This window comes from Chiroxiphia lanceolata, chromosome 3, assembly GCF_009829145.1.
Source record: "Chiroxiphia lanceolata isolate bChiLan1 chromosome 3, bChiLan1.pri, whole genome shotgun sequence".
NCBI classification, from domain to species: Eukaryota; Metazoa; Chordata; class Aves; order Passeriformes; family Pipridae; genus Chiroxiphia; species Chiroxiphia lanceolata.
Genome location: NC_045639.1, coordinates 4,668,422 through 4,695,023, shown reverse-complemented (window position 1 = coordinate 4,695,023; position 26,602 = coordinate 4,668,422). Strand labels below are relative to the sequence as shown.

The 26,602-nt window shown below is 41.9% G+C and overlaps 1 protein-coding gene across 2 annotated transcripts in view; it reads right to left on the bottom strand.

Annotated features, from left to right (window-relative positions):
• Nucleotides 1–26,602, bottom strand: part of PLCB1 (phospholipase C beta 1) — a 334,715-nt gene that overhangs the window by 52,394 nt on the left and 255,719 nt on the right. For both annotated transcript variants that reach the window (XM_032684593.1, XM_032684592.1), the window contains exons 17-31: nucleotides 26,119–26,203; nucleotides 24,962–25,086; nucleotides 24,539–24,693; nucleotides 22,696–22,860; nucleotides 21,346–21,445; nucleotides 19,156–19,260; nucleotides 18,295–18,404; nucleotides 13,229–13,361; nucleotides 12,385–12,438; nucleotides 10,775–10,994; nucleotides 7,447–7,624; nucleotides 5,574–5,650; nucleotides 5,395–5,484; nucleotides 3,163–3,220; nucleotides 1,976–2,062 (exon numbers count right to left, since the gene is read on the bottom strand). In XM_032684593.1, the coding sequence (XP_032540484.1) occupies nucleotides 1,976–2,062; nucleotides 3,163–3,220; nucleotides 5,395–5,484; nucleotides 5,574–5,650; nucleotides 7,447–7,624; nucleotides 10,775–10,994; nucleotides 12,385–12,438; nucleotides 13,229–13,361; nucleotides 18,295–18,404; nucleotides 19,156–19,260; nucleotides 21,346–21,445; nucleotides 22,696–22,860; nucleotides 24,539–24,693; nucleotides 24,962–25,086; nucleotides 26,119–26,203 (1,742 nt within the window). The remainder of the gene's footprint in view (nucleotides 1–1,975; nucleotides 2,063–3,162; nucleotides 3,221–5,394; nucleotides 5,485–5,573; nucleotides 5,651–7,446; nucleotides 7,625–10,774; nucleotides 10,995–12,384; nucleotides 12,439–13,228; nucleotides 13,362–18,294; nucleotides 18,405–19,155; nucleotides 19,261–21,345; nucleotides 21,446–22,695; nucleotides 22,861–24,538; nucleotides 24,694–24,961; nucleotides 25,087–26,118; nucleotides 26,204–26,602) is intronic.

Sequence of the window (26,602 nt, the reverse complement as noted above, 5' to 3'; positions counted from 1 at the left end):
GACTGATGATGGCAAATCTGTCTCCAGTGGAATTATTGGGAAGAATACTGAAGATTCTTTCCCTCTTAATATATTAAGCTCTTTGTTTGGGGCCGAGTTGATGCTGCCAGAAAACCCTTTTAACACGGCTAGCATAAATTTTAGTGGGTGTTTGAAGCAGGAGAGGCTGGGCTGTTAAAAAAGCAGCCCCCAGGAAGGCTGCTGCCTGCATAAAATACATCAGCTCTCCTCAGCTGGGAAATCATTTGATCTATTTTATATCACAGGCCCTGTCACTAAAGAAGCAAATATGGATATGAAATAGGGATATGAAGCAAAACATAAAAAGAGACTTAATAAAATGAGTAATTATGTTTTCCCTAAATCCTCTCATGCAAGCAAGAGGCACACACCACCATAAATCCAGCAAAGTGCCTGTTTCAGTGCGTGGGGAAGGGAAAAAAGCCCTGCAGCCAGGCCCTGGGAGGCACATGTACTGCAGAGGGTGTCTCGGGAGGGATGGAGAGTGATGATCACTGCAGTGCTTTCACTAGTGGCCAGATCCAGGGGAAAACAGGGATCTGGAGCTGCTCTGTGCCATGACCTAACACTTGGCACATGGACAAGCTGATGGAAGAGTCTTACACTGCCAGTCCAGCACAATCTTTCAAAACATAACTCAAGTCCTCAGTGACAAACTGTCAGTGCTTTGTGCTACTCCTCAGTACACCAATAAATTAAAAAAAAATAATCAAGAATAAAAAAAAGGACACGAAGAGAAGTAATCAAGTGCTCCAGTATTCACGAAAAGCCAGTGTTAGAAGTACTTGCAAATTATTCTCTGGCATTTTAAATTCCAATGTTTCAATTCCAGTTCACATGCCCGAGAAGCTCATGATCCTACAGCACCAAATACAAAACATAATATTATGTATAGCCCCTTTACACTCAGATGCCCACAACATCAAAAAGTTCCACCTCATTTATGAACATGATTTTAAAAAGATGAGTGGGAAATTGGAAGTGCAAACATTTTTATTTTTCCAAACTACTGCAAACTTCTGGCTATTCAGACCTCAGCCTAATTTATTCTCTGGCTATTTCACAGAAATGACATGACAACACTGATTAATTCACACCCAGTGCTAGAATTCCAGCTGTAATACAAGCACAAAAACATTAGGAGGACTGTGGACACAGACAAGAAATGAAAAGTGAAGCTGAGGACACACGTCTGAGCAAGAGCAGAAGAAATGAAAGCAGACATGACACAATGGGTTGTGAAGGATTATACTTGGATATGAACTCTGCTGAAAACAAGTCTCCCTCCATATGGAAGTCTGATTACATAGTTCCCTAGGTCTTTCTACAGGAAAAATCACGGACAGGTGGAGGGCTCTGAACCTTCTCCACTGAAGTCAAGGGCAAAACTGCCACCAGCTTCACTGGGAGCAAGAGTCAGCCCGCAGTCACAAAGATCAGAACATGTATTTCAGACTGTCACAGTGCAGATGCAACACAAAACCAAAGGGAGGAAATTCAGCAAGCAATGCAGAATATTAAGCACTATTATCACGGAAAAGCTCGTTGTTTTGCACAAAAATACATCCTGACCAACGACCACGAGCACCTGCGGGGGAGCATGCTAAGGAGATATCTCTTTTTCTTTTCGAATGTAAACTGTGTTTTGTTCCCGTGCCGCTGGGGCACACAGGAGGGAAGGGCACACTCTGCTGGCCAGGAGCACCTCTCACACTGAAGGCTTTTCAGCAACACGAGTGCTAAAACATAAGCCCCTGTTTCTGACACCTGCACCTGGAGTGGTGCTCCACGCTAGGCTGCCACTTGACTTTTTTCACCCTGAATATTAGTGACGATGGCTTTGAGGCTGCCAACGGATCCTCTCACGTTTAAACATCAGCCTACCTGCTGCAAGAACACTTTCTTCCCTGAAGGACACTTTTAGCAGTGTAACATATGTTCAAAAACTCTTTACCTTAGGCTTTTCATCCAGTATTTGCTGACGGATCTCCTTGTGTTTTTCTACAAGTTTCTCCTGCCTTTTACTCTGAGCATCTTCTAGCTGCAGGAAAATAGAAGAGAAGCTTTTTTCAGAAACTGCACAGCCTCACTTTCCCACCTCTTTCCCAACAAACATGTCATCCATTAAAATCAGAAAGTTATCATCAAAACTATCAATAATTCCAATATAAAATTACACACCACTGCTCTAACAGTTGGGTGTGAACAATGTATCTCAGGTTTCACACACGGGATTTAGAATCAGAAATGTCTAAAGGACTTGCTGTAGACTCCTAATGCTATCAAAAGCGTAATGCAGTTTTTAAAATTACATTATTTTGCTTTAGCTTTTCTTATACAAGCTGTGAGAGACGGACCCTGCTCCCAGAAGAAGGGGATTTGCATCCTGGAGTCCTAAATGAACATGCTGATGAATTTTGGGCCCCATGTAATAAAGCACTCAGACTTGGAATTAACTCCAACAGGAACTAAACATGCTTAGTTTGCTAATTCTTTAGCTTGCTTCCTAAATCAAGGCCTTCCTGAGAGAAATGAACTTTTGAACTGAACTATCTGTGCACTGAAATTAAGAGAAAATTCAATAGCTGCATATGTTTCACAGTGATTTCACACATCAAAACACTGCAGTGCACACTTTCAGCCCAGTGTAAACCACCCACAGCTTCAGAAAAGCTCAAAGCTAACACCTGTAATGAAATTCTTTGACTTGTGTTTACAGAGCTCACAGAATGCTTTTTACATTTCAGCAACTGTACAAATCCAATTAAAGTTAAAATATACTCTGCAATTAAATGTTTATTGACTTTCAGAGTTCCTTATACAATCTTTGCATTTAAAGACAGAGCAACCAATTAAAAAAACTGTTACATTTTCCATGAGTACATGAAGGATATTCAAAGATGAAATTGTATTAAAATTTGCCTCTCTCAGCACCATCCCTCAAACACTGACTAATAATTAACGAAGAACTGTCTGAAATTCCAGTTCTCCTTTAACTGGAATGGGAAGAAAAGTCTACACTGCACCTGTAAAAAAACAGTAGCTGCAGAAGCTCGAAATCTGCAGTTTAATATCACCCAGAAGGTGAAAGCTGACATTTTTCTCCCCACAAATGAAAAATAAACACATGGCCTGCCATACCCTCTTTATGTACTGCACCACCTCCTGGATGTAGGATCGGATCATTTCTGTCTTCTCCCTGGGGGGGAGCAATCAACAAGTTACTGTGGTCAATAACATCACACCAACGCATTGTAACGCCCTCACCTCTCTGTGATCTAATTAGGGCCATGTTGTGAATGTGGGGATCTGACTAATTAACTTTGGTGTGCTTCCTGTAGGTGCCCCTGTAACATCTTCACTGTAGGAAGGGCTCAGACTTTCCCGTGCCCTGCACAACAACCCCTTGCTCTTCCACGACAGGCTTTTCCCACAGGATAATGCCACGTTTTCCAAGCGGTGCTGGTGTTCCAGATCGGCCTGGGAGCACACACAGCCATCAGCAGACACACAGTGCCACGCTGTGGCACTTCATGGAGCAGAGAAACAGCCTCTGTCAGAGCAGGGACTGCTGGTGACAGCCAGGGACAGAGATCCAATGGACAGCAGGGCACACGTGACTGGGGTCCCCACAGAAACTTGGAGGAAATACGTTAAGTCATTGTGGGAGACAATTATTTGGAAAACATCGTTAAAGGCTGAAGACAAGACATAAAAGCACACAAAATAACAATCTGTGGGTACTTCAGCTGACCAGTTTCAGGACAGAATTCTAAAACGGAATTGCCTCAGTCAAGATCACCAAATTGCTGTTCAGGTGGCACTAAAATCATGTTGTTTTAGGCAGCTACACAAGCCCGGGGTGGATGAAAGAAAATTAGGTAAGAACCATTAATACAATGTATAATCTCTGGGCAAAATTCTCTCCCAAACCCGAGTAAAAAGCTTTAGATAAGCAACAGCTGAGCCAGAATAACTGGAATGGGATTCACCAGAAGGTCTTGCTGCCCCCTGCCCTGCTGCCAGTGTGAGGACCAGCTGTGTCACAGACAGAGGAAAGCTGAGTTTCCCATGTTGTCCCCACCTCACCCGTCCCAAGGGCTCTTTAAAAAGCCTGGCAAAGGAAAGCCCTTGGGAAGAATGAGAAAAAAAAATGAAAGGAAAACAAAAAAGAATTGCTACTTGTCTGTTCCTGAGCCTTTCTCATTGGTGTCCCATTAACCTCTCACCAAATCATTTCCTACTGCCATTGATTTTTTTACTGCTGTAACATTTCCGTAATGCCCAACTACCTTTTTCTAATACGAATTCCAGGCCCCCCTGACCAGCTCTAACCATATTAAGTATTTCTCCCTCTTTTTCACAATCAATAATTCTCATTTTGTTATTTTTTTTCCGTGGACGTTTATTAAAATCCTATAGCACTGATTCTTAAATCATCTGAAGCACTTCACCTCCTGTCAGTGTTACCCAATACACAGATTGTCTGCTGAGAGGCTCCAAAATCTGGGTAACCCTTTTCACCTGTAGAAAACCACACACAGTTGTGCCTTTGTTATGTGGTAAACCCCAAACATTTCCGATTTGCTTTTTTGTTTTGTTTGTTCCTCTTGTATTTTTAACTGCCCTTAAATGCTACTAAAGTAAAGACTGGTCACAAGAATAACAGTGCAAGATAAAAAGGCTCCATTTTCTTTTTGAGCTACTTGCCAAAACAAATGAAGGAGGGCAAACAAACCTAGATGCTGTGCCCTTGGGAAGAATATAACCAACCTGCACAACTAGGGTTTGTATTGTCTGGTGGTGCATAAGGGAAATTAATACTCCTGTCCTTGTTCAGAAAAACTGCACCCTCAGAGCTCAGCTTTCCTCTCTCTCCCTCCCAAAGTGACACCATCACTGGAGGAGAATCACTAGCTGAACATCTGAGGGGAATTTTATCACAAAAGCAGAGTAAACCTAAACTAAGTTGTCGCTATTTCTTCTGGAGAGAAACTTCCGAGTTAAGAAGAAAAGATAACTCAGGAATAAAAATCTAAGTGAAGGTGAAATCAAGCTCTGCAGGAACTGAAGCCACTAAGCCTATTTATCCTCAGAGGAGTAGTGTCTGGAATAACAGCATTTTGGGGGATTGCTCTGTCATGCCCCCACCCCACACACCAGCACCTCTGCTGCTGACCCAGGTTCCCCTGCTCCCAGAGCAGGAGATTAGATTAGTGCCAGGAAATGGAATCAGTATTGGTGGAAGTCAGGACTCCACTGCTCTGGTGAGGTCTGACTAAAGGCTGCCTTCTGCCTTTCTCTGATTTTCCAGTTGGGAAAACTCTAGCCTCCTCATAACCTACAAGGATACGGATCCAGGGATATACTTACTCTTCCATTTGATTTTTATCCTTGGACTTTGCTTCTGTGATCTTCTCCTGCCTCTTCTTGTCCATTTTTTTCTTCAGTTCTTTCTTTTCTCTGAAGCATAAAAAACAAAGGCAAGTTCAAAACGTATCTAAACAAACCCCCAAGGAGCAGCAATCAATGGTGAGGGGAACAGTGCTTACTTTTCACATGTTTCTTTTAGTTTCTTTAGTTGACTGTTCTGACACTCCTCTGCTACATCTGTCAGCTTCTGAATAAGCTAAAAAAAAAAAAATCCCAAGAAACAAAAATGTGTATTTGCAGCTAAATATTACACAGGCATCCAAGTTTCCTCAAAAGTCTGCAGCAGAAAGTGTTACACCATTCCCAGATTAATTCCCAGAGATCCAAAGCCAGTCAACATTCTTATCAGTGTAAACACATTATTAACTGGTGGAGTTCAGCCAGGCTGGTGTGTGCCCGACTTCCACAGAAACTACTGCTTCTCTGTGCATCCAGATGGTTCAGTTTCCCCACATTAAAATGTAAAACCAAAACATGTGTTGCAGATTTTACCTCTGCTAGGGATTGAAACGCCCGTGATAATTCAGAGATGGCCACAAACTGAACTCCTGTGTCACTGAACAGCCACGAAGCACAGACGAGCATAACCTGCATTTTGACAGCAGAATCGTGGACTCAAAGGGATCTGAGTGGCTGGTTTGGAATCTGCTGCCCAGTGCTGGGTCCCACCTCATTTGTGCTGAAACTCCAAACCAAGTCCCAGCCCTGTGGTGGGGATGCTGATGGGAAATGACACATGGACAGGGCTTGTGAGCGACTTCAGTGAATAGAGAATAAAGTGGGAAATGGGACCAATTTGGTTTAATCACCCCCCCTAGTTAAACTTTGGTTCTGTAAAACAAACCCTGTCAGGGTGATGAGCCAGGAATGTATAATAATAATAGCTGGTCTGATCCAGCTTTTCATTCTTTAGATAAAAGAATAAAGGTACTGACAATAGGTTCAACTCTAAAAGAAAGACATCAGAGGGAATCTCGCAGCTGCAAGGCAGATTTTAATTGGAATATTAACTCCTGCACAGTTCAGAGGGAAAACTGTCTGAGAGTTCTGTGCTAAAACATGAATTTAGTCGGACAGTGCGTGCCTGGATAATGCCAAAAATGTGACTTTGCTTTTGAGAAAGGCCATTTCCCATTTTGGAAAGAGAAATGAGTTACCTTACAACGTAAGCCCAACTATGCAGGTCCAAAATGGTTCATTTTTATAAAAATTTAAATCTCTAAGCTGCAGCCCCCAACTATCACTTGAATTTGTGCAAAGGCCTTGCTGAGACATATCCACACATGTCACTCCTCTGATCTGCTCTTTTTGGACGTTAGGGCAGAGCAGACAGATCACTTCACTCAACAGTACTGAGGGAAAACATCAGGTAATCGAAAAAACCGTGAGAGAGGATTGTCTGGAGTTAAGAAACAGTTTGCACTCTCATAACACCCATCAAAAGTATTCTTTTCTGCCTAAGAATGTCCATTAGCATCAGCTGCCATCTGCCCAAGCTCCTCTATTTCAGCTCAGAGGGCCTATGATCCTGCTGTAGCTGTCAGCCAAACTCCAGCTGTAAAAACACAAACTGACTTGGACTAATGGACACAAAATATTTCTTCACCATGTACAGATTATGTCCTGCATCCCCTCAGAGCATTCATCTGCAACAGGAACACTCCTTGGCACGGCCCTCTGTCCTGGGGAACGTTTGAATCTCTTCTCATTTATTTATTTTCATGGTGTTTCAATTTATTTTCCAGCTAATCCTGCCTCCTTGTGTGTTGTACAAAAAACAGAATCATCATCCAAAAGCTGTGGCAAACCGAGACTTATGTAACTAGAGGTAGTAACAGCCCTGTTGCCTTTCTGCCTTCCATGCAAAGCCTTCCAAGGTGCTGGGAGTGTTAGTGGCAAAGTGACACAAGGAAGCTCCATTTCATTCTGGTGTGCTGCCTTCACTGCCCGCCCCGAGCTGGCTGAGGGAAAGCAGAGCCATGACAAACGTACCAGTTTGATGTGCTCTCGTTTCTGGTACTTCTCACTGTAATACTGCTCCTGCCGGAGGTTCAGCAGCTGCTGCTGTTGCTTCTCCTTCAGCTCCACCAGCTTCTGGGTCATTTCAGAGTCCAGTGCAGCCAATTCCTGCTCAATAGTTGAACTGTGGTCTGGGCTGCCCGTCTCAGACCTGCAAAGCCACACCCCCAAAAGGTCTCAGTCACAAGGCATGGACGCTCCGCCTCACTCACACCTTGTTTTTAAGCTAATGTTTATAAATATCCCATTAATAACTTCCTCAGCACCACAAGATAAGTGGTTTTAGCCCCAGTAAGTCCAATAATTTAATCTTTTAGGGAAAATACAGTATCAGCAGTTTATTAACAGGATGGCTATTGCTTTTAAACCTCATTTTACTGGCCCACCGAGGTGCTGTCAACCAGATCTAGTATAAATTAGCTATACTGCCAAGATTTCCCATAAATAGATGCTCATGGAACTTGTTTATCCGCTTCCAGTCACGTAACCTGAACTTCAAAGCTGCACAGCCTTCAGCAGAAACGGTGAATGCAAAGTATTTTGGAAACTGAGTCATCCTTGCCTGCACTCACAGCAATAAATTTAAAAGCCCGACTTTACATCTGCATTTATAAAACGCTTGAAACGGCAGGAACATCCCTTTTTTTTTGGTGTTTTGTCCCCCCTTCAGGAAATGCCATGCATAGCACACAGAGAGGAAAGGGCTCCATGGATTTGCTGCCTTTGGAAGGGAAGTGAACACCCCGGTGGGGAGCAAAGCTCAGACAGGCAATACATGGGAGCAAAGGAACAACACATTAAGGAAGCTAAAAAGCAACACTAAGGAACAGTTTGGGTATATTTTACTCTTCCTTGAGACACAAGGAAGGGTGGATGTAACCGTGAAAGAAGACGTGAGGACACTAAACTGCTCAAGTGAAAAACAAGCAGCAAAACCAGTATCACTCTCAGAGCAGCACTAAACCAAACCCAAGGAAAATATATTAAAAACTAAGATTATGCTGTGTCCCTGCTCTGCTGCTGTGTTTGCTGCCGTGCTCAGGTGTTAAATCAGTTGCCTGGGAAACGTCAGAACAGCGCAGGAGATGGACAAAACAACAAAACCTTGAACAGAGGGGGCCGACACCAGGAGAAAAATGAGTTTGCTACTCAGAAATGTGCAGGGATTACAATGCAGAGAACTTGCCACACTGGCTGCCTCTCTCCTCTCTCCCAGGTTCGAGTGTGCAGCTGCTGTCAATTAGAGTGGCTCCAACTGAAATAATGGGAATCTGCCTCCATCGGCCCGAGGACACAAATCCCAAGGTAGCCTCGTTTTATTTCTTGTATTTTTATTGTATTTGAATATTCTGCTAAGAGGTTAAGTGGTGTCAGTGTGATAGGTGAGGGGAATTTAAATATTACAGAGCCAGAAGACAGCATTAATGAATAGTACAATCAGTGTATTATGCCATTACACATTTTAAAGCTGACATTCCTCTTGTATATTTGCGAAAAAGAATTCAGGCCTATTTCTAAACCCTGGCTCAAATACTGGTTTTTTACAAGACACTATTGTTAAAGGGACTTCAGAACAACACCAACAAAACACTTGTGCATGTGGATAAATAAATATTTCAGACTTCCTGCAGACATTGAGTTTACTGAATCTGGGCTCAATTTTATACAAGGGCATGAAGCACAGATTGCTTCCGAGCAGAGACAACACATTTTTATGGCTGTCTGATACAGGGACTCCTGATGAATTAGTGATTTATACTTTGCAGTTAACAGGCAAATACCTTCAGTAATAATTTAAAATTATACAAATCACCTTTTTCCTTGGGATGCAGGATTCCATTAGAAGGCTGCTGCTTGAGATAAAATGTACTTGCAGGTTTGAAACCCCCTACAAATGTATTCCTGCCTTTTTGAAATGTAACCTCCGGTTTTTTAACCTTCAGACTTCTCCGTATCTGCCCATAAAACTTCAGGTCTCTGAAACCCCTGTGACAGCTCCACAGATTGGAACCGCAGGGTTTTTAGTGCCTGATATCAGGAATGATTTATGGTCAGATCATAACACAACAACAACAACAACAACAACAACAACCAAATCCTTTTCTGCTCAAAGATAAAGGAGTCATTTTACTTATTCGGTTTGATTTCCTGCTTAAATGTGAACAGAATATGGTAGAGAAAACAGAAACATGACGTTGTTTTGTCTGTCACACACTTTGATGACAGAAAACACAGCAGATCAAACATCCCTGTGCCTGCAGTTGACAACCAGTCATTAAGAGCGTTTATTAAACTCAAGTATAGAACATGGAAGCCTGAAAACTGGCAACAGTTAAGGCCAGCCGAATGTAGATATATTATGAGTGTCAAGCTCTTATTAAGCCCAATGACATTCTGTCATCAGTAGAGCTTAAATGAATAAGCTCCTGCCCAGGGACAAGTTATGGCCTGAATCCCAGTCACTTACATTTAGAGGGACTATCAACAAGCTTGGCAGCCAGACCATGCTTGCAGCTTTTTTCTCTGATGATCTCCTACGAAAAAGTATCAGTAATTTTTTTTTTATTCAGTGTCTTCATATTTAAGAACTGCAGCCATATCAGCTTCGTGTAAAAGTTAAAGGACTTCTGTGCTTATCCAATTACTTTAAAAAATAAATGATGTTAAAACAAGAATGATGCACCAATGGGAGGAATAAAAATTCAATTGCAAGAGTATCAGACACCGACTGGATCTATGTGCGTGCATGTTTGCCAGGAGTTAAGAACTGACCTTTATTAATATACAGTTCCTTATCACAGGAACAAGGCAATAATTGTGTGAAGATCAGTAAGTCATTGCAGTCTTTTGCATTTCAAACTGAAATTGATAAATACAACTCTCATTTTTTATTATTGCCTAAACAAAAAATATAAAAATTGTACCAAAACACACAAAGGGACAGGGTGATGCAAGGCTTGGAAAAAGAGAAAACAGAGGGAGTGTGCATGCAGAAGCAAAGCCAAGCACTCAGTAAGAGATTCCCCAAGTGTTCTGGATCAATCATGATTTAAATGGTAGTCAGATCTTAATAACCTTCAGGTGTTTCTTTTCTCTAATTCTACATCTGATGCCCTCTACTATATCACGAGTTTTTTCCAAGGTTCTCACTTGGAGACAATGCTCTCATCCCCATTAACTAGGGATCTTGCTGCTTTTGATTTTTTCTGTGCTCTAATGTCACCTCCATTTATTGTCTACTAGAAAAGAAGACTTGAGTAAAGACCTCTAATACCAAGATCAGGAAAGCTGCTTAACATACCTTTTCTTGCTGTCTCTTTTTGCTGTTTTTTCTAAAACTGCTCTTCTCCTCAGGTAGTCATTCTGGATTTCGTTATACTTTGCAGTGTGCTCTTTGATGAGGTCGGTGGTTTTCTTGTGGTGCCTCTTCACAAGGTCCTTCATTTCCTTGTAGTGCTTCTTCTGAAGCTTAACAAAAGCTTTCTGTTGTTTCAGCTCCTCAATAGTCTGTGCTTCCACTTCTACAATGACAATAACAAAAGCCACTTCAATTTTCTAACAATGCACGATTTCAATCAGTGAAGCCAGGAATGAAACAAAGCTTGTTCACTGTGGGTAAATTAAATGATAGCATAAACTAACTGAGTAGATTTACCTGAAAATAAGGTAACTAGACTGAAAACACTGTGGCAAATTTAATTGACAGGAGTGAGAAGAGAGATTAAAATTTAGAACACCAAGAAGCGTAGCAAAATAAAATCCTTCCGCTTTCTTTCCTCAACCCCTTTCAGATGCTGAAGATTTTCATCAACCCAACATATAAAAATGTGATCTTACACAGATATGATCACAGGTCCTTTTTGTACCCACTTCAGGTCTCCCTTCCCTCTGGATAGGCCCTGTTAACATGCTGATGACTAAACACCCCACCCCCCACCCCGCTCTCCTGCCTTGACCTGGGCACTGGCTGGTGGCATCTGTCCCAGTATCCCCATGGAATCTCAGGACAGAGTTCACTTCTCTTGGTGGAGACTCTGCCTCAGAAGAGTCAGAGCCCCTTGGCTGTCAGCCCAGCCAAGGACTGGTGGCTGAACGCTGAGCTCACCCCAAAGCAGAATTCAAAACCACAATGGGCTTGAAGGAATGACGACTTCCATGATCCGGGGTCACAGCTCTGGAAAAGGCAGGTTGAAGATCCCTCCCCAGACAGCACATGGATTGTGGGATGCCAGCAGGTGCTCCCACACTCCAGGCCAGGCTCCTTCTACTGCACTGAGGGAGACTGAGTAAGAGGCAACCAACACACAGAATATCACGTGTCTTACCTGTTTTCCACACCTATATGTAGGTCTGCACAGGATTTGGGCATGGAGCGGGTTCTAATGTAGAAGAACAACTATAAAATCAACTGATTTATGGGATTTGCAATCTAAACTAACTCCAAGCTGGAGGACACGGCTCCCAGTTGAACCATAGGCCCCATGTAACTGGCAGGCCAGTTTGCTCAATGAAATGGTAATTTTCAGCTTTGCAGGAGCACTGGGAACACTGCAAGGCTAATGAAGATAAAATGGTTTCACTCCTATTCACTATATTCAGGAAGAATTTAGCTTCTGTTCTCAGAATAATGCTGGTCTTTTGTCTGCATTAGATGGTAACTTGGTGCTTGTGAAACTGCAGCAATGGGATATTTTTAAAAAATTCTCTGCTGGCACCCAATCTCATGGAATATGCTCAAACTTTAATAACTTCAAATCTGAGGAAGAAAACATGGCATGTACATTTTCTAGGAGTTACTGCAGTTCTAATCACTCAAAGAAATGCCTAAGCCAGGGGGCCTATTCCATAAAAAACCTGTTTTCCTGACAAAAAAGCATGTCATTCGTGCAGTGTGACCTGTGCATTTATTACCTGTGAGGACACTCTGAATAAGATCTTCTGTCTTCGCAGGTGCTTTCACCGAACCTGGAGGTAAAAGAGATGAGTAGTTCTAATTCTTTTACAACAACAGCCATTATTGTGCTGCTTGACTGGGTGTCAAAACATGGCAGGTGACACAGGACACACACTGACATGGGCATTTATTAACCCTTTGAGAAAGCCCACCTGGGGCTGGACAACAACATAACCCTGGCAAGGAACACGAAAAGGTGACCTTCCAAAAACCCACCTGAGCTTTGTTGGTTTATTTATAAGGGGAATGGTACTGAACTCCCTCACAGGAGTCATTTAAGTGGCACTAGGCTGACAGTGTGACTGCCCTGCATTATGAGGTCAGTGCAAAATCTCTGTACACAAGGAGGATCCAGCTCCTTGGAAGTCAGTCAGACCAAGCCTGTGCAGACTGCAGTCATAAAATTACAAACACTGTGGTCTGACAAGCTTTTGTTATAGGAGGTATGTCCACAGAAAACACAGATAAGTACCTAAGACTGTTTTTGTGTGTGTGGAGCAAGATGTAATTACGTGCATAAATTGGGCAGATTTGTAAAAACAATTCCAAGAGATTCCTGCACTTGCAACAACAATGACAACAACAAAACCCCAGCACATTTTCTTGCTTGTAATGAACTTCAGTTTCATCACAAAAGCAACCCTTGAATAGAAGATATTAGTATATCTGAAGAAGACAAGCCCTAATAGCACAGAAAAGTGGTAGGAAAGTTTCTACCTATTTTATCCAACCAAACCAAACACACACAACCCCCTTTTGTTCTTTAAACACAAAGCACTTGTAAAATTGTTATTTTTCTACCTGGTGCTGGTTGGCTGTGGACAACCTGAGTTGCTGGTTTCGGTGTAAGAGAGGCTGTGTAATTTACTCCATTCTCTGCTGGTGTTGGCCTTGGTTCACTGTTAGCTTCAGATGGTGCATCTCCGTGGTCAATCTGAAAATATACAACGATTTTCATTATTCTCCCCGACCAACAGGCTTAATTTGTTTGCAGGTCTGCTTTAGGCTCCCTTTTTTAAATGTAAAATTCTGTAAATGACACATCTAAAAATCATCCTAAAAGAAAACAACGAAAAAAGATGTCTTTCAGAGCCATAGTAGCCCAGGTGGCTCGTTTCTGCAGGGTAGATTTCAAGAAGAAATAGAGCATGTTTTATTCTGAAAAAGTATTTTAAGTGGATATAACTCATCAGGGACATTGTTCAGTATGCATTAGCTGCACCAGATCTGAAATCCGTATTTTATTGAAAAGCACTGTTCTCTGCCATAAAATCTTTCTAGAAATAATGTGGGTGCTGGCATGAAAATGCTGCTCAAATCCCTGCTGTGAACAAAACGTGTGCACAAAATTACTTTTAAATTTAATAGATAGACACAGCACTATCATTAATCACCACTCTTCCAGAACAGAGACAGACTTCTGATTCCCAAGATCCTACATTTTTGAAATTACACTCCAAGCATAATATGTAAACAGTACCTCCATCCTGCTGCATGAATACATCTGTGGTATCCAAATATTTAAGCATTTTCCACAGTCTTTTCGTTCTCTCCAGTCTCCTTAAGGCTCAGGCTTTCAGTACCACACACTGATCATCTCACAGTTTTCCCTGTGAGCACGAGGTTTTAAGCAAGCCCCCAGCCCGGAGCGAACAGAAGGTCATTCAAAGCAATTCCTATTTGGAAATGGCCAGGCCCTGCTTCCTGCTGTCCCTGCAAGGGGCCAGTTGCCATGGTGCCCTCGGGGCAGTTCTGGATTTGTTCCCTCAGCTGCTTCCATTCCACTCTTTGATGGTAATCACGTTGCATGCAGAGGCAGGATACCACAGTTGTTGTTTTTCCTCCCTCCCTCCCTGTGACCACTCCACACTTTGCAAAATATCAGCCTGCTCTGCATCAACAGAGGCAAAATGCATTTTGATCTCACTGCTCCTGCTGCTGGTTCCCTTCAGCCTGGCCCTGACAACACACTGTGTGCTGCAAAATAATTTGTGTCTCAACAACTGATTTCTACCAAAATTACAGGAGAGACAACCGATACAATTGAAATCCAATGCCAGCAACTTCATTTATATCAAGCAGGAATAACTGCAGTAAAATATGGAAAAACACAGCCTAGCCAACATTTATGACAGAGGAAGTGTGACTGGCAAAAGCTGTAGCTGTGACAAACACATACAGATATGGTTATCCCCCTTAATTCTTCTTAAAATATTCCTCACACGCTGCAATTCATTAGTTTAATAAAAACAATACTTAGATCATCAACATTTAATACAAATAAAGCTGGAATTCCTGACTTCTGGCAAGTCTGTGCCCCAAAAGTCACTGCATGGGAAAGTGGGTATTTTCTTTTTTGTATGTGCTGCAAAATGCTGTATCACAGCTTGTTGAGAAACTATTAATGCAGCCTGTCAGTTTTGGACATGAAACAGCTGTTTTCAGAAACCAAAGCAGAAACGTGAGACACGATCACAAAGTGAATAAAAGTAATTTTCACTACATCAAGCAGTCTAATCTCATTAAAAAGCACTTTCTCGTCTCATAATTCATCACTCAGAATGCCAAAGTAAACACGATTTTTCCTTGGTGGAGAATATTTCAGGCTCTTTTTAAAACATGACGTAATCCAGATATTTTAATTTATACTATCAATATTCTCAGAAGCTGGTTTCCATTTCACACATTGCCATGTCCTTTGCAATACTTAGCAAATATATATAAATATAAATAGATACATATTTACTTAGTAAATATACTTAGTGTATTTACTAAGTAGGAAGAGACGTACCCATGTGCATGGATACGGTCTGGTTTTATTTCTACAGACAGAAGGAGCTGTATTCCCAAAGTACTGGGATTGGGGGGGGGGGCAGTTCTTAAGCCAGTTTGCCTCCATCCTCTTTGGCAAAGCATAAACCAGTGCAAGCAGCTCTCTGTAAGAATTGTCAGATCAACTTTATTTCCATTACTGCACCTCGGTGTGATCGTTATGACTTGCAAAATTGTGCCTGAATTTTCAATTTAAACAGTGGTATCAGATGTGCAAAGCACAGCTGCTCTCTCAGAGATGTTTTGTTGTTTGCTGCCCCTATCAAAATAATTTTATTTAACCAAAAAAGCCGAATGGCCTCATCTGATTTATACCCAGGCATGTAAAACAATGGTTTCCATTTCAATGCTGTTTTATGGGGATAAACAACAGGTCAGACACATTAATGAGCCAGGAAGGCCTCCTGACTCTCAACTCTGTGGTGGGAATTAGCAGGCAGCCCCAGGGACATTTCACCAGCAGGCACAGCCAAAATGCATTTTACTCTGTCTGGCTTTTCCCAGGCCCCTTCTGCTCCCATGGCTGTGGGATGAAAATGTACAAGCTAGTTACATCAAACTACTTTAGGCTGGGATTAACTCTTCCCAAGGAAATTTCTTTGGATTATTCCTCCTGTCTGTAAAGGATAGTAGGCAGACAAGACCACCTATAAGCTCCTAAAGATTTAAAAATTATTCAGTAAATACAGTTAAAGGTGCAAAACCCACAGTGCAGGTATTAACATTCTCCAAGAGCAGTTGTTCCAAGGCCAGGCTGGAAAGCAAGAACTGATCAGAAAGGCAAAGGAAGAATTCCTGTTACACTTAATGCTGGGAAATTTGCAAAGAAATACAGAAAAGATGATGGAAGTTCTGTAAGTTCTTCAGTATTCTTTGTTTCTGTAATTACACTGATTATCAATAGGCAGTGTAACGTGAAGCCTAAAGAAAGGCTGATTTGTTCAAAACAACTCACTATTAGGCAGCTTATTTGACTACTGTTCTGCAAGGAGCCTGAGGAACTTCCTTCAGAGTTTGAGTCTAAAGTTCTAGATAGCAAACCAAAAAAACCCTTAGTTTTCCCCTGACAGCTGCAAGAACCCAGCTCAGGGGAAGCAAAGAGGTGTGGGGAGGTGGAGTCTGCGTTAGGAGACGGCACAGCTTTGCACACCATCATTTGTAGTGTGTAAATTTGAAACTGGGCATTGGAAAAGTGAATCCAGGTGCACTTATGGGTACTTTTCTGGTGAGCACACCTGGGTTTATTCAGCTGTGTTGCCAGTGAATGCACTTGCAATTATTAATCAGTGTGATTGTCACGGGAGAGGGTAAGTGAAGAAAACAGTCAGCCCCAGATGAAGAAAGTGTTGCCATCACAAAAAATTGTGAGGTAATTCATGATTTCCAAGTACAGACTGGTTGCATTTCTTACCCAGGATGTGCCTCTATAAATAGAAGGTAACAGTGGTGAATTCAGGTTGCCTCTTAAAGCAGCACTTTTGTACCTGTCCCTGGATACTGCAGCCAACTCAACCACTCCCCATTTTTAGCAAATGCACTGCCACAATCACTACAGTTTTCTTTTACAGCATATTTCTGTGCTCCCCCAAAACAGCTCCTTTAGGAGCTTCCAAGAGCTCCCTGACACACAGCAGCACTACAAGTCATCTTTCCTGCTTCCTATTTGCTGTAGAAGATGCTTTATGACAGAATGTTTCCAACTAACAAATCAGCCTGTACACACCAGGAAAATCTGTAGGTTTTCAAAAGTAAAAATGACCTCTAAGGTATTGAAAAGATTATGTTAAAAAAACCCTCTTTGCTATTAATATAGAATCTCATGTGTAGAGTGTCCTAGATAAATGTCTAAGATACTACTGAGCATTTCACAGTGTCCTCATTCAGCAGAACTTGTGATACTGCACAAAGAGTAAATTGTTGGCCACTGAATTGTAATGACTTTCACTCATCTGGTCTGCTTTGGGAATGTATTCTTGGTTACAAAATCTAGTTCAGTGAGGTTCTGTGCATCTGAGAATTGAAGAAGACAGGCACCAGAGCTGAGGGCAGCTTAGGATTATAAAGCATTTCTCCATCTTCACTAGACACCTGCACCAAGTGCCTTTTGATTCACACAGTGAACATCTGACACAAGCAATGTTTGAAACGCAAAGCTGATATTTTCAAACACTAGAAGATGTCCCAGTGACGATGTCTGGGACAGAGAGAATGTCTGAATGTGTACAGAGTTCATCAGATCCAAAGCTGAACCGTCAGGATTCTCAGTTATGCTCAGAGTAACAACTATGCATTTGTATGCACAACACCTTCAATTATACACAAAAACAGGTTTACAGGTCAGTCTGTAGTAACATTACCCAAACAGATACCTAATAATTGGAATTGTGGCTCCCACAGCTTTCAGCTAAGCTACAACAGGCCTGAACATTTATTGACTATGGTCTCCTCCTCCCTCTTCGTCACTCTTTTTAACACCTATGAAGGGTTGGATCGGTTGAACTCCAGAGGCCCCTTCCCACCTAAATAACTGTGTAATCATCCTCTGTCTCTTTAGGACACATTTGCTTGCAGTGAATATATAGAGAAACGATAATCTGAGCTACACTAATGTTTCTCAACAGAATAAGCTCTCCAGAATCAGTCTGAAACTCTGTACAATTTGTAGTATTTTCAGGAAACGCTACTGCCATAGAGTTGAGTGTTCTGTAAGGGGAACCAGCATCACACAGCAAAACAACACGCAGTGACTTACAAAGATTTCAGTTACTACATAACAGAGTTGTACAGCATACACATAACACAGCTTTTCATTTTCTTCACCTCTGAACAGCAGTTTTCCTCAGTGCACAGCACGCTGCCTTCAGTGACACCACACACACAGTGCAAAGCTCCTTGGCTGTGGTGTACCTGACACTCATTCTACAGGACAACTTCACATACCATTTCCAAGGATTTCGAATATTTGTCTTTCTAAGCAAAATAGGTGCTTTCAAATAGTGCAGCATAACTTTCAGAGGCTCAGAAACCTCCCTTACCTCTTTCTTTACCTCCTCCTCATCTTCCAGAGTCAGCGCAGCCAGTTGCTTGGCTCTCTGCTCCATCAAGTTTACGTATCTGATTGGATTGGATAAGGCCTCAATCACATCTAGAAATAAGGCAAATACTTGAGTTTCAAAGCCCTCATGTTATGGTTCAGTGCTCCTCGGGGTTTAAGAAAGAGGCAGAATTTTCCACACAGGTCTGCTGCTAACAGACTAGGACCCAGAAAGAGCAGTGGAGGGGAGGACACCACCATGTACAAATACAAACCCTCTTTGATTTTGTGCTTGGGTCTCACGGGTGTGCATTTTCTGCAGTTCTTTATTATATATTTTTGAAGCTTACAGCATCAGCCAACTAGGATCCTGCTTCACATGAGGCACAGAGAGGCAGAAAGCTCTGTAACAGTTCTGTTGTTTAAAAAACCTGAAATAGCTACACAGAATACTGTTTTTCACTGGAGATGGTCTTTCACAGTATGGCATTTAAACCTATCCTTGTCTACAGCCAATGCCAAAATACAGTTCTCTACCTTAAGCATGGCTCTTTGCTCAGGGAACAGTTACACCCCAGTGTGTCGTGCAAGCCAAGTTTCCTTCGTGTTCCAATGGCAAACGCCCGGGGTATTTCCTCCTTTAGAGTCTGCTGAAAATAAAAGAGTTGGCCCTAATCCCAAACCTCAGGCAAGTCCCTGTAAATCAGGCCATCTCCTGCCAGTGATGAGACAGAATGATCCATCAGGTGCAGGCCTTTATTCACAGGACAGTTATCCCAATCTGGCAAGTCATCTACACCACATGTATTTTGTGTTTCAATTAACCTTTATATTCCCCAGTAGGAAAGTGTCACCGAATTACCTGCATAAGTATCAGGTACATAGTCTTTGACCTCTATGTACACAAAGAGGGCTGGCAGTGTCAAAGGCTGGTTCCTCTCATTCCTCAAACAGATGTAGTGATAGCCTGCAAAATAAAGATACAGCCAGTTCAGAAAATAAACCCTTCCACAGGCATTTCCAATGTAACTGTGTTATCATTTGTTATTTATAGTGTGGTTCCAACTAAGCAACCAACTCCAGGGACTTCTGGAAGGGAAAGATTTACCTGAAGGGTTTCAGAGAGAAGTTCACAGACACAGGACTCTTGGATAGGCACATGATACTGCCTTTTAAAATCATATTTTCCCTTTATTTTTACATACGTGAATAATGGTGAAAATCATAATTTATTTAACTTTTTATGCATTCTCTTTTATTACCTTTGGATGCTTTTTAGTTTCATAGCTCCTTCTCAATTTTCAAGAGTCTTCCATCAATTTAGCTCCCCAAAATGCCTCACTCTACATTCAGACACATTACTGACAGTTTAAAGACAGTGATGGAAGTGCACAGGAATGGGAGAGAAGGAATTCCAGCCCCACCAAACTCACACAGCATTGCAGTGCTGCAAAGCTGCACCCTCTGCCTCACAAACTGGTGTCTCTCCCACCATGCCTGAGGCTGCTCTCCTAAGGTATGGATTGGGAGCAGCACACGTGGGCAGTGTCAGGATACGAGTCGTGAGCAGGATGCATTTATCTGGGGGAATCTTGGCTGATGGGAACAACTCCCTCGCCAAGTAACAGTTAAATCCTTGCTTTGGGAATAGTGGTAACTCTGTGGATTTGTGTGACAGTATCATACAGTTTTCAACAGCATCTCAGCAAAGAGAAATTACACACTACAAAGGGTTCTCAGTTCTCTCAACCTCCTCCAGCAAATTTTCAGCACTTACATAAACTAACCCCAACCCTGCTGCTCTCCATCACATGGTGTAAACTAATGATTACTTGAGTCAAAAGGACAGAAAATAGGCCTGTGGGTAACAGCTCTCAGAAGTCCTGGCATGATTTCACACAGTGGTCTTTGTTCTAAGGAGCACAGGCTCAAAAGCAGGTCCAGGATTCAGTGATGTGATGAATGGACTCTGTGCTGCACGTAGGGCAAGGCCCACGAGAGGGGACCTGTGGCCAGAGCTCACTTTTACCACAGGGGGGAAATCCCTCTCATCCCCTTTCTCCTCTCCAATCACCCTCTTCCTCCGGAGCTCGGCAGATGCCCTGTGAGGCAGTTACAGCCACTGAGCCAGCAGAAAATGCAGCTGGGGTAAAACAGCTTTCTGCTGGATTGATAAACTGAGTTGACTCATGAAAAAGGTGTAGAGATTCTTCTCCAGGAATAATATGGACAACTGTAAGATACAGGGACAGGTGAGTTTTGTGCTACTGCTGGGAGTGACTAGATAAGGTACAGATAGAGATATTCTTCCTTTTGCAGTGTGAGTGAAGCTGGAAGCATGTTTATGGCCCATATGCTTGCCCTAATTTAGTTTCCTCCCCTCATTGGAAAAGCTGGCACTGAATTTGAACACTCCTCTTGCTCAAACTGCCAATGTCACTGCATCCTTCTGAAAAAGGATCTCTAACAAGGCTCTGGCCTGGAAAACAAGGGCTGAGCTGTTGCACAAGACAATTCCCATTTAAGTGGCCACTAATTATAACAGAAATAATAATATAATTTAGAAGAGACCAGTAATGATATCTTTCTTTTAATTTTCAGCGATGAAGATGAAAGTATTTTTGGGTTGATTTAAAGGTGTTACAGAGATACAACAGCTTGCATATAGGTCAGTCTTTGCATGACTGTAGAAATTACGTGAGAGGAGCATACTTTGCTTTAATTCCCAGCCATCTCCTATTCTCACAAAGATGGCATCAAAATTGGCTGTTGCTGCCCTCTTTCCTCTTAAAAGTGTACAGTTGCACTGTTTAGCATAAACCTGTCCAGCATGAAGCTGATGTACTGGAGACAAGGAAGTATCAACCATGCCTCTGACGATTTAATTTTATTGGTTTTCCTGGATTTAAATTTCTGGTGAAATACGGTATTTTTCTTTTTCAAAGCTGAGACAGGTTATTCAAACAACAAGTCTGATTTATAGCAGTTGAGTTTCTGCCTTGCTGTTTCTCTTCATTCCACAATGTCTGTCTCAATGGAGAAACAGGTTTACCTGGTCGAATTGCTGAGACCGGTAATATCCGATGACCAATAAACTTCCCTCCTTCTTCGTACACTGCCAGCCTCAAACATGCCAGGGAAGGTAAAACCACCTAGACAAGAATCAGAAAAGGTTACTAAACCATCCTACTAAGCTAGGGATCTTTACTACTACTTGAAAAATTGCGTAGCATAATCCATCTCATTTACTTATTTAGTGCGAATCTACATAGAAATACACATATTTTAAAATTGGCCATAAATATGCCTTTATTTTTTTCAGAATATATGCCATTGAAAGAAAAGAAAAAAGCAACAATCCAAACCTCAGAGCTTCTCTAATTTATTTTCAACATTACTAAAAATAGTAGCCTATGCCTCCCTGAGCACAGAGGCAGTCAGGCACGATCGTTAACTAAATAGAGAAATCAAGTACGCTAATTAGAAGTTCATTGCAGAAGAAAAATGCTAGTGATGTTTCCAAACTTGAGCTCTGGCAGGCTGCCAAAGGAAAGTCATTCAGAAGGCCAAATATTCAGGGAAAGGAGCCCTACTCCTTAGAAAGCAGTGCTGCAAGTACCCACTATATAAACATCTCTGTGAACTGCATTTGCTGGGAGAAATCTGAGATAAATTGTTTTACACACACCTGAACTCAGGAGAGTCCAGATATATAGATAGATAGATATATACACACACTTAACCAGAGTGGTCAATAAGCAGAAGCCAGAGATTCTGTTCAAATTTTGGCTTAAAGTGGATTGCAGAGCACAACAGGACATTCACCTTGCACAGTCCCAAAACATGCTCAGTATTTTCTGCTCCTTTGAAGTTTAGAGAATTGTGTCTGGGTGATACTGTTCAAATTGCAGGAGGAACTCAGAAGGTTATGTCTCAAGCGGATGGGATTTATGTGGTTTCCTCACCTGGGCTGTATTTATACAGCACAATCCAGTGCTGAGCACAGACAGCAGATTGCTTTGGCTGTGCCAGCTCAGCCAGCAGGTCACTAGGGCTGTATCCACATTGTCCTGCTCCCAGTTACCAGGAGGGCTGCTCAGCCAAGGCAAAATGCCATGGCCATTCAGCTGAGCTGCTGCTGGGATCTTGTGTGCTGATCCCATCACCACATCTGCTGTGCCAGGGAAACAACCAAGGTGACCTGAAACTCACTTATTTTAGCAGGAGCTGGCACACCCAGAGAAGCCAAAGTTCAGCAAAAGCGGTTAAAAACAAACAGTTCAAGAAGTAACTATTCAGAATCTCTTCTTCTTTCTAACAAGTGCAAAGTTTCAGTAAACTGTGGAAACGTTCCACTGGACAGAGATAAAAAAAGCACAATGCCCTTAAGTGCTACACTGACCTTCTTAAACACTATGGCTTCCTCCTCCCAGACGGGATTAACTGCATTGCCTTGAGAGGTCTTGGTCTTCAAAGCTTTTCTTCTGGTGTCCACAGGCAGGCCAAACATGTCCACTTCTACGTAGGTACCGACTTTTTTATCAGACAGAAACTGGCCCGAAATTATCTGAAGCCAAAACAAAGGAGGATCGTTAAGAGACCACTTTGGTGGATTAGGAAATGAATAGCTGAAATGCAGATGGATAATTCCCATCAGTGATCAGGTAGTATGCATTCAAAACAAAACCAAAACAAAGCTAAACCCACAACAAACAGAAAAAAAACAAACCCACTGTTTCATCGCAGACACAGTGAAACAACTTGTGAGGTCTGGTTTCCTGTGACCCCGAGGTCCTGAATTCCCCTATGAGCTATAATGTGGTTGGGATCATGCTGCTGCCCTTCCCTCAGCAGGAATACTCATTTGGATCTCATCCTCAATCTGGCTGCCTAGTTCCACAACACGGTATCTTTGAGAACTTCTAAGTTCTATCCAGTCTCAACAACAGGTTCAAAAAATGCTGGGGGCAAAAAAAAAAAAGTGGTATAAACAGCAGAGAGATTATAGCTGTGAATGAGAAAAAAATTCAGAAGTTGATATTCTAAGAAAGGCCCTTCACAGAAGGTGAGGAGTTTTACTAGGAAAGAAGGGTCTGCAATTTTTTCAGGAAGCTGAGGAGGCACAGGAGTGTGTAGCAGCATCACTGTACCTTAACAAACTGAGGCTTGCCTAAAGCAAATCTTAATCCATTCTCAGCTGTATCTTGTATGAGCACTGACATTATAAACAGCAGAGCCTTCCCTGAGCAGGCAGGAGCAGCTGACATCTCTCCTGGATGCTCATTCCTGCTAAAAACTCTGTGCATCTCCTAATAGCTATTGAATGACTTCCACCTCCATTTACTATAATTGCAGAAGAAAGTGCCTCTAAACCCCCAGGAGGGCACTGAAAGCTCCCGTGATTACAGGTCACCACAAAAGGTCATCCCACACATCCTCTTTTTTTACTGTGCATGTCATCACATTATTCCTTTATTCACCTCCCTCCCAGCATGGCTCTGCTCCTGCCTGCAGCCTGAGAGGAAATGCTTGTTTGCTCCCAGTGAAAACAGGAGGATATTTTGCAGGTGGATTCCATAATACAGACACTGTTCTAATGGACAAGTCCATTAAAGGAGTAGCAGGACTTGAGAAAGTTGATGGTTTTATAATTGGAGATAGACAGAGCATGAATTTGTCACCCTGGAACAGCCAACTCAATCTATCCCCCTAAATATTCATGCGAGTAGTTCTCAGTTTGCAGGCTCCTGGCAGTCCTTGAACTTCATTAGAGGTCCTTCAAAAGAAAAGCAAGTTGGCAATGAATTGCAGCTGACATTTATGGTTCCACAGTTCCGCTGGAGAACTTTCAGAGAACCACAAAAATTTATTTACACTAAACACTTTGGTGTTCCAGCTATTCCAGTCCAACCTCCCACTTCACGACAGCGTGTTTTAAATCCAGCCCTTTGTTACTAAAAACACAGCCCAGCTGCTCTTAAATCCATTGCCTTCCCAATTCTGTGATGCTGTGACTCTGTAATTACTTCTGTGGAAAAGAATACATACAATAAAAATGCATTTATTCACCCTACAACATGAAACGTGAGGCAGAATTTAAAAATTAAATGTCACTCCATGAAATTAAATGTATTTTATTTTCTTGACTTAGTATAGCCATATCCTAGGTCACTGCACAACAGAAATATAAATATATCTATGCTCTAACATTTCCATGGGAGTATTTTCACCAGCTTTGTACATACCTTGACAGACAAGGTGTTGGCTACTATTCCATCCACTATACCTTCAGTAAATGGATCAAAGTGTTTGTCTGGTCTTCTCATGAACTCTGGCTTTAACCTGTACCCACTTTTGCCATTGTACTCATACATTCCCATGTTTATTTGCATAGACAAATCTAGGTGTTAAAAACATTGATAAGAATTAAGTTCTGGATAGATGATAATTTAAAAAAGCAATAAAATAACAACAATTACTGTAATTTCATACTGACTGTAACAGAAATAGTAAAAATCTGTGTTAAAAATGTTAATTAGCAGCTCTGTACTATAATTCAATCACTGGATACCTTTTGATGCATAAAAGCCTTTCCTACCTATGAATCAAACTCTATCAAAGAACTGGACACGTACAGGTTTCAAAATGCAGAGAACAGCACAGCTTACCTACAGTTTGGAAGTTGAGAGCAACCATTTGGCAGCCAGCATTCCAAAAGACCTGTGGCATGTAGTTGGAAGAATCCACACGTGTTCCCTTGGGGTAAATTCGGCTCAGCTGCATTTTGTTGTATCTAAATGGTGAGTAGTTAAGATACAGTACACGTGACAAAAATCCCTCTGCAGAGAGGTGCCACTGCAGTGTGAAGTGCAGGTGTTCCGTGCAGAATGGCAGTGGGTTCCTTATTGGATTTCTGCCACCATAAGGCTTCCAGAAGGCCACAATTTTGTAGGAGATATGATAAATACGGGGCAATTAAAGGTGCTGTTTGCTCCTGTATAAAAGATCACGTCCATAAAATTCCATTTATCATTACCGTTTCTAATTTGGGATTTTCCTAAGGTTACATTTATAGAGGCCAGTCAGCTGTAAACAGGGAATCTTCCTCTGAAGCAGGGAGAGATGTTCAGTTAGAGAAGTGGTTTTCTGGAATGAGCATTGGAATTGGCCTCTACATAGAGACAGAAATGATGAGTGTACAAGTTGTATAAATCTCTCAGATGAGAACATGCTGCAGGTTATCTGCGGAAGGAGCTTCCCATGAATCTTCTTTGAGGCACTATTTTATCCTGATCGTTCATTCTAAACTGCAGCCATGGTGAGAGATATTGAGAAACATCAAAAGGTCTAAACAGAACGTTCCTTAGCTTTCCCTTAGAAGTCATAAAAAAAACCAAAAACAAAAACAAACCAACTATGTGGCAATAAACCAGCTCAGAGTTCTCAGAAGTAGAGGTATGATGGGAAAGCAAGCACTTTGCAGAAAAAAAAGTCAGCCACATTTTGACAATTTGCTCACCATAATTTGTATCACTTCATACAGGATGATAAATTTAACAATGACAATACAAAGAATCAGGTCTTCAATATGTAGTTTATGCCTATTCCCTCTAGTCCTAGCCCGCAGCACAAGGACTCATGACAATTTTTAAATTAGCTCATCAGAACTCAGGCCAATTAATTCATTTAGAAAGACAGTCAAATCTACAAATTTCATTTATGTTCCCTATTTCCCCAGCTCCTGTCTCCAAATTTCAATAAAGCTCTGTAACAGATCTCAGACACAGAGAGACTTGGAAAGCAGCTTTCTGAAAGTCAAGGATACTCCACGAATTCCACAGGAGACTTGGTCAGCTGCTCCAGCCCTTTGGTTTCCACAAAGGAAGACATTTCAAAACTTTTGTTGCGCTCTGGAAGTTCAAAGGGGAGATAAAACCAGGGACACGTCAGAGCAGGAAATGTGTGTGACACTTGAGCTCCTCCTAAGCATTTAAGTCAGTAGGACTAACTATTAATTCATGTATCATTTATTACTCACCTTTGGCATCATGGGCAGCAGGGAGCCCAAGACCCTCCTAAGCTTTTTCCTTTACACCTTCCTACAGAATGTAAGGATTCCTGTAAATCAGCAGCTTCCCATTTCATCCCAATCAGCTGTGTAAGCTGCCTGAAAGGGGCCACAGCACAAAGGTCACATCCATTGGTTATCTCAGCACTGGCCTCTTTAAAAATGAGGGAATTGGGGCCTGTGTTGGAGTAAGATCTCTCTAGCTTCACCACTTCATTGAAAGCCAACAACAACACAGAGA